Here is a 15,517-nt window from a genome sequence, read left to right as displayed (position 1 = left end):
CTATATTTTTCGGTGCATCTCTAACTAGGGGACATGGGTAGAACATGCAAACTCCACACAGAAAGGCCCTTTCGCCAACCCCACCTAGGGTACTATGGGCACTGATGACGTGGAGGAGAACACACCCCAGATTTAATCTGTTATATGCACAGTATGTCATGTGTAGCGCGCGCACACACACACACACACACACACGGTTCATCCAATGGAGGAATGTAGGTCAGGCGAGGATGTGAAGGCTATCAGACACAGAGAATAGCAGATCTACAAGCTCGCAGCACAGCAAGTTGTGAGTTTGTAGATCGACTATTTCTGTTGCACGACAATGTCATACGGAAGTATAAATCTGGCTTTACACTGAAAACAGTGGTGAAAACAGGGAAACAAATTGGTATTAACCACCACAACAAAACTAAAAGTTATGGAAACCATTAGCTTTTATTGTTATTATAGTCATTTTTACAAAATGTGCTATTCCCTCAAATACTTCAGAACATTTAGCACACAGACTGTGCCATAAGTGGATTTCAATTTCACCATTATTTTTTTCTCAGACATACAATAGACTAACAATACAAAAACAGGAAAATAAATCAAGTAAGTCACCTTGGCATGAGTTTAAAATCTGTTTCAGTTGAACAAAGCAGACTTTAGTGCGACCTTGTGCTCCCAAGGCATGGCAATACAGTATAAACATTGGTGTCCACAAGAACACAAACTTCACTTTGTCAATCTGAAATAACCATTTCCTGGATCACTGAACCACCATGGCTTTGCCAATCAAAATACTACTGTGAGGGTGCAATATGTTGTTACGGTTGAATGCATGGTATCTCCATATAAATGTAAATCTGTAATTTATGTATATGAACAATAAAGGTTTGCCAGTGATTTAAATACACTATAAAAGCCAGTTGAGCATACACCCTGAGGTGTGTGAGGTGAATGCCAAGAAAAGTATGGAACATTAGTCGACTCTACAAGTACGGTTGAGATTAAAACAGAAACAGCCCTAGCAGTGTTCTGTCACACACACACACACACACACACACACACACACACACACACACACACACACACACACACACACACACACACACACACACACACACACACACACACACACACACACACACACACACACACACACACACACACACACACACACACACACACACACACACACACACACACACACACACACACACACACACACACACACACACACACACACAGGTCCCCGTCAGTTAACAACAAAACAAAACGCTCATAAAATCTGGGTCCAATTCAGTCAGTGAATTCATCTTCCGGTGGAACTTGGAAGTGACTCCATTTTACACGTATTCAGAGATCCTCCTAAAAACACACACATATCTTGTGGTTCCTTCCTAGACATCATCAGTAGCTAAGCGGATCTGTATACCTAACAACTAGGAACAGACCCTTTTACAAGTACCTGCCACAGGCAGCAGGGTCACGTAGTCTAGTACAGCACCATCTTTGAGTCCCTCAAATGTTTCTATCACAATTCCTTAAAGGACCACTTCAAACCACTTTCACCCCATCTTTGTGACAGTTCATGAAACCTGACATCATACATCAGTAGGCAGGTTTGGTAAATTTCATCACAATTTCAACCTTTTTTTGTACTATTATTGCTATTAATGCAAGAGCAATATCTTCCGTTTCTCTGCCCTTGCATTAATAAAATAAAAGCAAACAGACAGACATGGTATCATCTTGTCATGAGCTTTAGTGAGGACCAATTATATGAAGATGAGTTGAAAATGGTGCACGTGGTCCTTTAAGCCCCAGTTACAGTCCATTGCAAATAGTGTCACGTACCGAAAATAGCTGATCTATCTCTTTTCGGTGCACGACACCAGTATGCAACGAAGTACAAATCAGGCTTTATACCTCCTCTGTCCTGCTTCCCCGTTAAAAATGAAAGCTTTGGTGTCAAATGGCCTTTCCTTTTCCCAAACAATGTTTTCGGAATGAAAAATGAAAAAAGGAGGGCAAACGTTGACAGCGTTCCGGGGAAGTTCTCGTCCATCCTTTGTGCTTCTCCCTCTCGTCTTTTACGCCAAGTGACCAAAACTAACCAGTAACACTGAAGCGCCATCCAATCTCAAAAGAAATCATCCAGCAATTCAAATCAACACAAAACACTTGGAACAACAAAACACATTGAATAGACGAAAATGTACAGCAAAACCCGACTGCAGAAAAAAAAGAAAGAAAATTAATCAAGAATCGAGGGGGTCCCAAGTGATTGATTCGGATTATAAACCTTGCCATTTGAGAGAAATACAATACACAGCTCTCCCCGTGGAGTGATACCCCATCATGATATATTACTTGTAGAGAGAGCATGCATGTAGAGACAGCAAGTCATGGATCGATAATATTGCAACGAGTCACATTAGGAATGAGTAGTCTTTAGAATAGAGCGCTTGAAGGGCTTTGTCGTTTGTGTGTGTGTGTGTGTGTGTCTCTGTGTGTGTGAATGACAGGGTTTGCTATACAGCAGACACTCTCTAAGAGCACCTATGGTCAGCTTGTGAAAATCCACACGGACATGAATATAAATACACATGAAAAAAAGTATCAGTCCTTCTTGAAATGATAGGCATGTGTGGCTCTTGTGCTGTAGAGCTCTGTCAACTAGGGGTTAACGCATGTAGAGCTCTGTCTATGAGGACGTTAAGGCGCAAAGGGGAGAGATTGAGGCCCAGCAGCTATACTACAGACCAGTACATATAGGAAATATAAATGAATCAATCATTTTGAGTCATTCTTATGGAGTGTTATTTCATTCCCCCCCGATTATTATTATAAAAAAGGGTCTAACCAAAGCAAGCTGTAGTCCCGTGTCTAATTTGCTTGCATGCACATATTTGATCATTAACAAGGAGTTCAGCGACACAGAACGCCCAGAACCCACTTCCCCTCCTACTCACTCCCCAACCAACCCCCTGTGGAACTGACCCGGTTAAGAGACGAAACATTGTGCAATTTCTCGCCTCGCTTGTGATGACACAACGGTGCAATATTGCGGAGATATATCCCGAGAACTCATTGGCGGGTCATCAAGCCAGTTCCAGCACAGGTGATTTGATTGGACCCGGATGAAAGTATTGTATTCCTGGGAGTGATGCCAAGCGCTGTCGATGATGGCGTTAAGTGCCGCGTCTCTTTCCATCCGCCCCCATCCGCTGCGTTCAGTCTCTTTCCCTCCACCCCCATCCGCTGTGGTCAGTCTCTTTCCATCCGCCCCCATCCGCTGCGTTCAGTCTCTTTCCCTCCGCCCCCATCCGCTGCGGTCAGTCTCTTTCCCTCCGCCCCATCCGCTGCGTTCAGTCTCTTTCCCTCCGCCCCATCCGCTGTGGTCAGTCTCTTTCCCTCCGCCCCATCCGCTGTGGTCAGTCTCTTTCCCTCCGCCCCATCCGCTGTGGTCAGTCTCTTTCCCTCCGCCCCATCCGCTGCGGTCAGTCTCTTTCCCTCCGCCCCCATCCGCTGTGGTCAGTCTCTTTCCCTCCGCCCCATCCGCTGTGGTCAGTCTCTTTCCCTCCGCCCCATCCGCTGCGGTCAGTCTCTTTCCCTCCGCCCCCATCCGCTGTGGTCAGTCTCTTTCCCTCCGCCCCATCCGCTGTGGTCAGTCTCTTTCCCTCCGCCCCATCCGCTGTGGTCAGTCTCTTTCCCTCCGCCCCCATCTGCTGCGTTCAGTCTCTTTCCCTCCGCCCCCATCCGCTGCGTTCAGTCTCTTTCGCTCCGCCCCATCCGCTGCGTTCAGTCTCTTTCGCTCCGCCCCATCCGCTGCGTTCAGTGACACTCTCGTCGCTTTATCGTCAGACAGTGGAAACCCCGAAATGTTGCAGTCAGAAGAGATGAGAGATGATGCGAGTCATCCAGATCCAAAGCCATGTGCCAGCTTTTTTTATTTTTTTATTAACCCTAAACGCCCAAAAAAGGCAGAGAAGAGCTTGTCTGCTTTTGTCTTCTTCCAGAAAACAAAGACTACTGAATAAGTTAAAATGCATTTCTTTCTAATCTATTAACAGCATAATATTGGTTTGTTTTGTGTAACGCTAAAAAAATCTTCTTTTTTGTCTCCGTATGTACAATAAAGTGAGGAACAGTACAAGGCACACATTTAAAAACATCTGAATTGTTACAGAGATATAAATAAGCAACAAAAAAGAAAGAAAAATCATGCACTGTAAACTCCTAGATGTTCGTTTAAACTTAGAGTAGTACTCTCCCAGAGTTAAATTAACACCCAGGGACTTTACAGTGTGAGTAGTGTGCTGTCCTCCAGCTTTTCCATCGTCCCAAATTGTACCCCCTCTCCTTGTCTGTGCGACGGCCATCAGCGTTTCCATCTTCCGTGGCAGCCGCAATGGCCTCTGGGAAAAGGGTTTCAGTGTGTGCGTGTCTAGATCAGAGTGTGATCACTGATCAGTTGGGCGTTTACTAGATGCTGTCCACGAAGCTGCCAGGGAACAGGCCGGTCCGCCCGTTCCTCTGCAGGGTGCCTTTGAACCAGCCATCCTCACGCTTCCTGTGGACGAACACAATGTCACCCTCCTTGAGCTCCAGCTCCGCTTCACTCTGAGGTGGGTAGGAGACCACCACCCTGTACCTGATGAGGGCAGAGAGAGATGGACAGTGACATGTTACTGACTGCTCTGGGGTGGGTAGGAGACCACCACCCTGTACCTGATGAGGGCAGAGAGAGATGGACAGTGACATGTTACTGACTGCTCTGGGGTGGGTAGGAGACCACCACCCTGTACATAGGCGGCGGGTGCGTTTTACCTTTGGGTAGGCTACAGAATTGCGTTGGGGGGGGGGGGGGGGGGGGGGGAACTGTGGGCCGTTCATACTGATGAGCACACACACGCACGTCGTACGTAGTCTACGTATGCACACACATATAGTTCGTCATTCAATATGTTATACTGTATATAGTATACTGTGACTTCAAATCTGTAAATCTCGGCCCATATGCAGTATTAGGTCAAGGATATGTCATGTACTTCAGTGTGCACGCACGCACACACACACGAGCGAAGCGAGGCCGCCGCCGCGGATTTATTTATTTCCCAAATGGTCTAAAAATGAGTTATTTAGCATTCTTTTACCAATGAATTAGCCTATACACAGACAACGACTGATCAGCCTATTTTGGACGATATGGGTCTTTTCTTGAGTCAGTGTGTAGTCTCACTATAGTCTGTGTAGATTACCCGGAGGTGTTGCTGCCCCTCCCGGGAGTCCCGGCACATGGCTCTTCACAGATGGCACAGAGACAGCAGCCACTCCGCTGAACGTGTCAGTGTTGCTGCAGTGGTGTGAACTGTGAACTGTGAACCGTGCGGGCACTGGTGGTGCTGAGTTCTGACAGCCGACTCAGTCAAAGCTTCTTCTTCTGAATTACTTTATCTTTGCCTTGAAAAATACATTTTGCGTTTTTCTGTTTCCCAAAACAAACCAGCGCGCGCTACTGTTTGCTACAAAGCGACTGGAAGGACGAGGTTTACAGACATACCAATAGTAGCCAATCATATGCTGATTAGGCCAGTTGCTGTATAGCCTACCTACCCGATCAGCGATCACCAGGGAGCAGCGACAACACACACACACACACACACACACAATAGCCTTCTATATAATGCTGCGCACATATATTATATATATATATAAAAAAAAATACCCAGCATAATTTTTGGGAAGGCTAAGCCTTCCCTAGCCTTACACACCCGCCGCCTATGACCCTGTACCTGATGAGGGCAGAGAGAGATGGAAAGTGACATGTTACTGACTGCTCTGGGGTGGGTAGGAGACCACCACCCTGTACCTGATGAGGGCAGAGAGAGATGGACAGTGACATGTTACTGACTGCTCTGGGGTGGGTAGGAGACCACCACCCTGTACCTGATGAGGGCAGAGAGAGATGGACAGTGACATGTTACTGACTGTGGATGTTATCCTGGCTGTCATTGATCTCCATATTTGAATTTTTTGTGTGTGTTTTTTCTTCCGTAAATTAACACCCTGCTTGATCATACATGGCATTTGTCCGTGTAAATGTCCGTGTAAAGCCCAACACACACCGGCTCCGTCCGACGCCGCGCGGCGCTGCCTGGAAAATAGAACTGGTTCTATCGGCGCGCCAGGCGAGGCGTCAGCGCGCGTCGGACGCCGCCGGTGTGCGATAGGTTCATTGAAAATAATGGAGGCGGCTGTTTTGACGCGCGGCGGGTCGCAGACGGTGTGTGATGGGCTTAACTTGTTCACCTATGTGTTCACCTATGTGACGTTAATGAGCACCAGTATATGACTATTAGTACCAGTAGGGGGTGCCAGAAACAGAGAGAGGGATAGTGCTGCACTGTTGCCTGCTAATGAGAGAGAGAGAGGTGGTGGTGGGGGGTGGGGGAGTTACACCACTCAGTTCACACGGGTGTGATTTTTTATTTGAATCCTGAAGTGTCGGGTGGAAACCTCATACGTACAAAACTGATACTTTTCAGGATTCAAATAAAAAAATAGCAGACCGACAATCTCAAAACGCGTCGCGAGCTTGTAGATCTGCTATTTTTGATACTTTTGTGTAACGCTGTAGTATGATCACGTAGTCCAGGGCATACATTTACAAAAAAATTGGGTTTCTGTCCGACAGCAACGCTATTATAAAATGATAAAACGTATTTGCGATAGTAAAACATTTGTGTCACAGGAAACGACTTCTTACCTCTCACATATGATGGGTCGTGCATCGTGCTGCTGGGAGGAGAGAGAGGAGCAGGCTTGGCGAGGAGGTGGAGCGATGGGGGGGCACCCGTCCAGGGGGCTGGCCTTGCGGTGGGAGGTGGTCTCGGGGGCCGAGGAAGAGAAGGAGGCAGCAGCAGGTTCAGGCTCCACCCTACCAGGAGGAGGCGGGGCGGTGGTGGTCTCGGGTCCCATCATGGCGCCCGGCAGCGTTTCCCCGCTGGCAGCCACTTGCTCCGCCTCCAGCGTGGGCGAGGAGGGTGGAGAGGGACGAGCCTTCTTCTTGTTGGAGGACAGCAGCTTCAGCAGGCCTTTCTTCTCCCGCTGCAGAGAAGGCAAATCTTTAATCTTAAGACTTGAAGAGGGTTGTTAGGCCAAAAGTCCCAATGTATGATTTGTGGAACAGCGTGAAAGCAGTCCATTATGCCACTGGTTCCCAAACCATGTCAAAGGCCCCCAAATTGATACATTTGGCCACGGACCCCATCTCAAAATGTTTCTGGGACAATGGGACAACCAAAAGGGAAGATTTGTGTTAAAAGAATAATCTAACTAATAATAAAGAATTTCAATCACTTACAGGATTTTCTTTTAATAAAGGTTCAAAAATAGCTGGTACTGCTACAAGTTTGATCTGATATTTTTGAATAGCCAACGTATTCCCCCATTGCTGCACGTTCCTCCAAACACAGCTGATGTTGATTACAGAAGTACTATATTTAATCTCATTCAAGATGACGTTAGCATGGCATTAATTTACCTTTGCAATCGATGCCATGCCCGGCATACCGAGATTTGTTTTATTCCCCTATTTTTTGTGTATCTTTTAGCATTTTATGCTAACGGACGGATCCACTTAAAAATGGCCAAAATACACAGGCACAAGGTCTTTATGTGCATTATGGCTCATAATCAGCTCAAAATGCGGGGCTTGATTAGAGCTTAATTTGACTTAGATATGCCAAAAACTATGATCACCTCGATCATTCACCTCCCCACCTCTCCTGTGAAAATGCTGGCGGATGTTTACTAGAGTTTCGGTTCAAACTCTAGTTTGTCGGCCATTTTAGCTGTTTGGTCAAAAACGTCTGGCACTGGCGTGCTAGCGCCAACTACAGCACTGGTGCTGATCCACTTAAGGGCAGTCCCCAAGATGACATCCAGAGAGTGTATTACTCATTTTAAACTTAACATGCTTCCTGCCGTAGATCTGCGTTAATAAATATGACGCTTAGCGTCATTACATTGCCATTGATCTGCAGCAATTGGTCTTTTATAGTGCTTATGATCAAGTCATAATGCTACTCACATTAGCATAGGGTTGCTACCTGATATTGTCAACAACACTGGAGCGCGCCATCTTGAATTTCGCACGCATCTGCACCCACTCTCTATCCGTTTCTTTCAATCGCCTTTATCTCCAATTCCTTGTCCCAGCATTTCTGATAAAAAACAAGTCGATTGCAGGACCGGGAGTGGATGCGACAACACACACAGTAGTAGTAGTAGTAGTAACATTTGTAACATCCGGTCACGGGTTTTGGCTCTACAAAATAAGGGTTGAACTTGGCATGAATTACATCAAATGTATGAATTAATCCTGGCGGTTGTAGGTAGAAGCTGCTCCTCAGCCCTGTGCCCTGCATTCCAATCGTCACAAACCGACCGTGACAACGAGGGGGACAACAGCGTTTTGATTAATCGCGACGCAGCACGGAACGAGGCTGCCGGTTTCCATTTCACTAAAAATGACACACAAAAAAATCTGTCTGACAGCTTTTAGTTTAATTATCACTTTTTGCTTCTCACTCAGCCTGGAAAAAAAAAAGTTTGGATAACGTGGTGCGGCGTAGGCCAATCGACGAGCGCGCTGGGGACTCCGTCAGGAGAAAGCAGCACAGCTGGTGCCTGTTGGCCTCGTCTGAACCCCCACCTCCCTAACTCAATTCTCAAGGCCCGCTAGAGGTAACAGACAGCGGCATTGTGTGTAAATTCAACATAAACCGCTCTCCGTTGACTTGTCTATTTTCGACAGAGAACGGGGTGTTTGGTATTGTAAATAATTGTCAGTTAGCGCAGCGACGCACCAGTGTATTTTTCTCTAACCGATGGGAAACATTTGGAGACATCTGCTGAAGCAGTGCTTTCAATTTGATTGATTGATTGAATACTTTTATCAGTCATGAATGTAAGCATGTGGAGTAAGACATTAAGGCTAACACAAAACACTCCTGGGGACTTGTTTCCATTGTGGTCCTATGTAATCAATTGATCAACATAGCGTAAAAATGCATCCTCCTTTCGATAATTCCTGATATGTTTTTTCAAGCCAATTTTGAAATAAACCAGTGATGCACACACTCGAGACAAATATAAAAAATAAATGATGTTGAGTCACAGTTGAGTCGGTAGCGATAATAATCACAGACACGCACAGCTTTAATAAGCTCCAATTTATACTATGTTGATCCGTTGTGAGCTCATTGAGACCTGCTATTTCTGACTCGAATACTAGTCTCACTTCAAAGGGATTCAAGTGGATAATCAGACAAATCAATTTAGTTGATTATAACATTTGAAAAAAAAAAAGTATGACGACCTTATGTGTCACTCCCTATCTCTCTCTCCCTGATTCATGTCACTCTTCACTGTACTATAGGCAGAACCGGGAAAGCATCTGTGTCATTCTAGATATTTGTGTTGGCTATTAAAAAATAGGAGATATAAAAGCTCAGCTTGTACATCTGCAAATTTTGAACATTTTTGAAAAATCTTGAAAGTGTGAGAACTAGATGTTAGCACAAATGGATACGCCCAGAACCGAAGACACAGACCGAGAACCTAGCCGGGTCGGGCCAAATTTTCAATTGTCCTTCGGGCACGGGTCGTATCAGTTTCCTATTGCCACGGATCTCTGTCAGATCCATTTGAAATGGATGCCAATATTAATACCAGTTATTTTAGCATTAAATGAGCAACGGGTCCAGTACAGGTCTAGATAGCCGGTCGGACCGGGTCCAAGTCTTAATGAGTTATAAGAAATGCCCAGTCCTACTACCAATGTAAATGACAGGGCAGTTTAACGGGGAGGGAAATGCGTCGTTGACATCGAACCCACCTTGCCGTCTTTGTCCGCTCTGCAGGCGAGTGCCGCGTTGGCACCGTTGAGAGGAGATCCGTTGCTGCTGCTGGCAGCATGGCCGACAGGAATAGCGAGCACGGCCACGCCTCCCTCCAGAGAGGCGGCGCTCACGTTGGGCGGGGTCAGGGAGGCGGCGGCGCAGCCCATGGCGGCTGCAGAGGCCGCAGAGCGGGAGCAGCCCTGGGCGCCACCGGAGGAGGAGGAAGAGGAGGAGGGCAGGTACGCCACAACAGGAGGCTGGGACTGGATGGGCGTCACAGTCACCGCGGGACGCTCCTGACTGTGGCACGCCGCTGCTGAGAGGGGACAGCACGCTCCGGTTATTAAACACCTCTTATAGCAGTGCTTTTCAAACATCTTTATGTCAATGACAAGGACCGCCCGGCCAAAGTTATATGTATTTGGCTGCGAACCCCAATCAGAAAAATATGTTGTGCCAGGCGGACCTCTAGAAGATTTTAGTTAAAAATGTTCCCTTAAAAATATAAAATAAACAGGACCTGAATTTAGAGCTGGAGGAAGAGACGTGGGAACTCTCTTTGAGGCGTATTCATACTACCTCTTTATGTCTTAGACATTGCCTAATTCAATTCAAAATAGTACATTGTTTGCATTTCTCGAGAGAAAAAAGATCTAAATTTTATCCTGACATTGACTCTACTTGTATAAGATGTCATCTGGAGCCAGCCTCTGATGGACATATGTTCTGGGGATGCACTTCCTTGAACCCATTTTGGAATAGTATTTTTGATGCTTTCTCAACCATCATACAGTATGTCATAAAATTATGCCAATTGCGCCCAACCCGATAACTGCTATATTTGGAGTTCCCAACGACGATGCACCAATTACCTCTCCCCAAACCAATTTCATAGCTTTTGCTTCACTCATAGCGAGGAGACTTAGGCCCTTTCCCAATTACCCCCTTTTCCATTGCCCTTAGCCCTTCCCCTTGCTGATGCGCGTTCACGTGAGGAGGAAGAGTTTTCTCAATTCTGTTTGGACCAAGGGTTAGGGCCGAGGGTTAGGGCTAGAATCCCCTTCAGACGAAGTGACATCGCGACGTGACTTAAAACGGAGAAACATCACAGAGGGCTGAAAGGCGGACGAGGTAAGAAGCCTTTTTTGTCCTTTATTATGGAAAAGTATTATAATAACCAATATTATTTTAATGTATTAACAATCTGCATCGCCAAAACAAATCGCAATCTCTAGCAAAGGTTAACGTTTCCTCACGTGAACTAACGATATGATCGGCGTTGCATTCATACAACGTTACCCATTCATTTGGCGCCGCATCGGCGCTTTATTCTTTTTTATTTATCGCCGGTGCCCCGGTGATACAACTCGGATGCAAGCTAGCTTATTAGCAGGCATCAGTCTGACCCCCCAGACCACGATATGTAAACATTCTGCAGTTTTGGATCTCTTAAAAGCTGTGAAATAGCCTACTGTACCTACATAACGCTGTCACTGCATAACGTTGGCTACTCGCTGCAGTGATAGCTATGGTTTTATCATGACCAATGTTAAGCTAATCCCCACAAGTTGCAAAACTTACATAACTAATTAGCAATGGTGTTGTTTTTTTCCCCAGGCAAACCAGCTATGGAACAGATTGCAAGCTGCTGTACAGACTGTACATTGGATGGAGATGAATCACGATGGCATTTTCATTGATAGATAATTACTCTGTTCTTAATGATTAACAATGAACACAGTGACCACAGCCCCTTCTTTATATACTGTCAATTGTTTTTCCTTTTTCTAACCCTGTATATACATCTGTACCCATGCTATACAAACTGTTAATACAATAATCAATGAATCAGGTACAACTGTTGAGCAGGTGTCAGAATGAGCTATATCTAGCTGAATTACATTCTGCATGGTGGGCTACCAACATGAGACAAAATTACAATATATTTATTTCATCCTAACCACAGCAATGTTATATTTACGTTCCATCTCTACAGCTTAAATGGAAAGTAGTTTCCAAAGCGGGTTATGGGCTAAATGATAGTTTGTACGCTCTCAGAGTTAATTAACATTGATTTTACAATATAAATTGGGGGTCCCAGAGACAGAAATGCCATCAAATGGGGGTCTGCGGGCTAATTAGTGTCAATTTGGGGTCCTTGACATAAAAAGTTTGGGGACCACTGGCCTGTAGTGAGTTTGCAGATCAGCTATTTTCTGAGAACAGGTTGTATATCAATATATTATATCACATATCAATATATACAAGGGACGTTCAATATTTAGGGACATTCCAATTCCTAGGGGGATGATTTATCTCCCTACCCCTTGACACTCATTATGTAGGGACAAGGGGAAGGGACAAGGGCTGAGGGGTAGGGTTAAAAAAGGAATTGGGAAAGGGCCTTATTCTCCGCAATTGGAAATCTGATAAACCTCCAACATTTAAAAGTTGGGTCAAGGATGTTCTATCCTTTATAGTTTATACCATTGGAGAAGCTCGGATACAACAGGTACAAATCTTGCCAGAAATTTGTAAAGGCTTGGTCCCCTTTCCTTGAATTCACCCTTTCATTGTCTTTTGATGATGTGTCCTAAGTGTTTTCCTACATGTAATTTGGTTCACTGTGTAGCCCCTTAATCTAGTAAAAGGCAAATTTTATTGTATAATTTATTAATTTATTATTTATATCCTTTACTACCCGTTTACTTTATTTTATTGTTGTTTTTTTTGTTGTTGTCTTATTTTGTGATGGAACCGGGGAGGGTGGGGTATGTGGGGTTGTTTGTCTACAACAATTGAAAATCCTATAAATAAAGTTATAAAATATATACTAGAATTTCGCGGCTGCTTCGCGGCCGCTCATCCCAGAGTTACGTTGCCGCGCACTATGGAAGAAGGAAATTGCGGGAGTTGACTCCACATGTAGTAACGGATGGGTTATTAGTTATTATTATGTGTCCTTATTAGTGTAGTGTATAGTCAACACATTATGGCTCATACACACTGCCCGGTATTTGCTCCGATTATGCTGTCGGGGAGCATTTTTGGCACTGGCCGACAAAACCCCTGATTTGACGTTAAGCGGTGCCCAAAAGTTATAGATCACAAAGGCTTTGCAGGTAGAGCACATGACATGGCCCTAAAAATATAAATAATTTTAATATAAAAAACAATTTTTGCATCTGCCGCTTGAGATGACCTGAGATAACTTGATTGATTGACATAAAAAAGGGCCTGTCAGCTCAAACACACAATGCAATAGTTGTTGTCAGATACCAAATACCAAAAATAAAAACCCTACCATTTCCATTTTCCCCCCTCTATTTCCCATTCCATGTGCGTTTGTCTTATAGTTTCTCTGGCCTCTGTACTACTGCCACCTACCGTCCATTCATGCGTTTCTGTGCAGGCGTGTGTACTCGGCAGTTGGCTGGCAGGCGGAAATAGCCAAAGCGTTCTGTGTAATCGTAATATGTAGGCACAAACAAACTACTGACAAAGTACAATGTTGATGTAACTAAGAGATTCGCTGAGAGAGCGATATTTTAAATACAGAGATTTAGAAGGAATAAGCAAAATCGTGAGGCTACAATTCCTCTCCCCTTCCTCGTTTCTCTTCTCCTGCGGGAGATCAGAATGAGATTCTGAGAGCTAGTGTGGGCCTATTAGAAGACAGGGCAGTGTTGCCAGGTTTGCGAATTGTAAGTGTGAGTCGTATTGTGTGTTGAATGGCATTTGTGGGCTTGTGAATGAATTTTCTCACATGTAATTTGTGCTCACTTGCATAGACCTGGCGAATTTAGCGTGGTGAAAGGGCAACAGTGTTCCGGGGGTGTGGGTGCTTCGGGCGATAATGTTTGTAGTTAACAAATGCATTGCCGCCGTGAGTGTGGACGGGAGGCATCTTTGGTGGCACTGCAATGATCATTTTTTGGCGGGTGTTGTCGAGTGTTGGCGTTGGGCGCGATAGGAGGAGATAGGTCCCGAACACTGCGAAGGTAAGTGTGTGACGTCACTGCCGTGTGAGTGTGTGTGGGTGTAGTGTGCAGGCCCGGCGCCATGGGGGGGGCAAAGGGGGTGTTTGCCCCCCTAAATCAACCTCTTTGCCCCCTTAGATCAAATAGTTACAGACAAAACAATGGTACATTTCCGAAGGAAGCCAACGAAATCGTGCGCCTCTGCCCTCTATAGATATGCGAATGTGGCGCATTGTCTTCATGTCCAATACCTGCCCCCGATTGCCCCCTCTGTCATTTCATCCTGGCGCGGGCCTGGTAGTGTGTAAGATGGTGTTGTGGGTGTTGCAATAGCGACGTAGCTGTTGTGGCTTTGGGTTTCTTGCCATGTGTTGGGTACAAGTTCTCTAATATATAATAGATAAAATATATAATTATGTACATACTGTATATATTTTGGTGGTCCAGCCCTATGGAATGTATGTAGGAATGCTAATGTGCTAACATTTAAAATCTTGTTTTGATAAACTTATTAAACATATTAAATGTTATGTTTAGGTTAAAAAAATTATATTGCTGGACCACACATGGACAAATGACATCATGAACTTGCGACTGCCGTTGGTACCCTTCTGTAAAATATGAACACATTTCTATTGTAGTTATAGGCTTAAATGGATCCTTTTAGCTTACCACACAGACCGTTTCAAAATAAGTCCAGCATTGTAGCTTTTAATGCAATAAAATACAGTATCATAAGAGTAAATCTGAATAGATCAGTGGTTCTCAAAGTGTGTGTGTGTAGGGGGGGGGGGGAATCCAAGATTCCTAGAGTCTCAGAATTATGGGCCACAGGAATACATCCAGTGTCCTACCTGTCCTGACAGCGTTGCGAGCCTGGTTGACGGTCATCTGGGAGTTGACATGCATCAGGACTTTAGGCTGCTGCCCCGTGGCCGTCTGGGCTGCGGTGACCACGGCGGCGCCAGGCAGGGGGCCGGCCGCCACAGGGGGAGGGAGGGGCTTGTTGAAGTCCCCGGGCCCCGGAACGATGGCGGAGGGGCTGACGATGGTCACTCCTCGGCCAGCCTGGGTGCACAGGCTCAGCGGCACTTTGGGCTGGGTGCTCCCCGACGCCGTCCTAAGGGGCGGTAACGTATATCAGTTTATGTCAGCGAAACTATGATGTCCATGTTTCCAAGAATGTCCTCATCAGACATGCTTGGATCTTACAGTACATCTTACAGGACACAATCTGACATGCTTACTGGGTGTACTCTTATTATATATTTTGTCCTGTATAAGGGTGAATATTGTTGTATATTTTGTTCATATAATTCTGTCTTTCTTTTGACTGAGTACATTATTGCCCTCGCTGTAATTGTAAAAAGGTAAAGGGTAAGTGATATTTATTTGTTAAAACAAAAAGTTTTGTTAAAAGATTAAAGCACTATATTCTGATAGTAATCATTGCTAGATAAAACACTATAGTATAGTGTTTGTTCACACCATAGACTGTAAAAAAAAAATAGATTCACACACTATAGCTATATGTATTTTAACATTTTAACTTTTAACTGCTGTCCTGCTTATAAAAGAAGGTCTTATGTTATGTTACGCCAGGGCTCCACCGGGCGGGTTGCGTCTCCGTCGCGTCCT

The 15,517-nt window shown here is 45.1% G+C and overlaps 1 protein-coding gene across 2 annotated transcripts in view; it reads right to left on the bottom strand.

Annotated features, from left to right (window-relative positions):
• Positions 1–3,452: 3,452 nt before the first annotated feature.
• Positions 3,453–15,517, bottom strand: part of sh3rf1 (SH3 domain containing ring finger 1) — a 77,884-nt gene continuing 65,819 nt past the window's right edge. The window contains exons 9-12 of one of the 2 annotated variants that reach the window (XM_083767355.1): positions 14,734–14,999; positions 9,896–10,212; positions 6,761–7,101; positions 3,453–4,645 (exon numbers count right to left, since the gene is read on the bottom strand). In XM_083767355.1, coding sequence (XP_083623481.1) covers positions 4,477–4,645; positions 6,761–7,101; positions 9,896–10,212; positions 14,734–14,999 — 1,093 coding nt within the window. In that variant the 3' untranslated portion in view covers positions 3,453–4,476. Of the gene's footprint in view, positions 4,646–6,760; positions 7,102–9,895; positions 10,216–14,733; positions 15,000–15,517 lie in introns of both variants that reach the window. The other variant, XM_083767354.1, reaches the window with a different exon arrangement.

This window comes from Protomyctophum parallelum, assembly GCF_964188405.1.
Source record: "Protomyctophum parallelum genome assembly, chromosome: 6".
NCBI lineage: Eukaryota > Metazoa > Chordata > Actinopteri > Myctophiformes > Myctophidae > Protomyctophum > Protomyctophum parallelum.
This window is presented reverse-complemented; position numbering and strand designations above follow the sequence as displayed.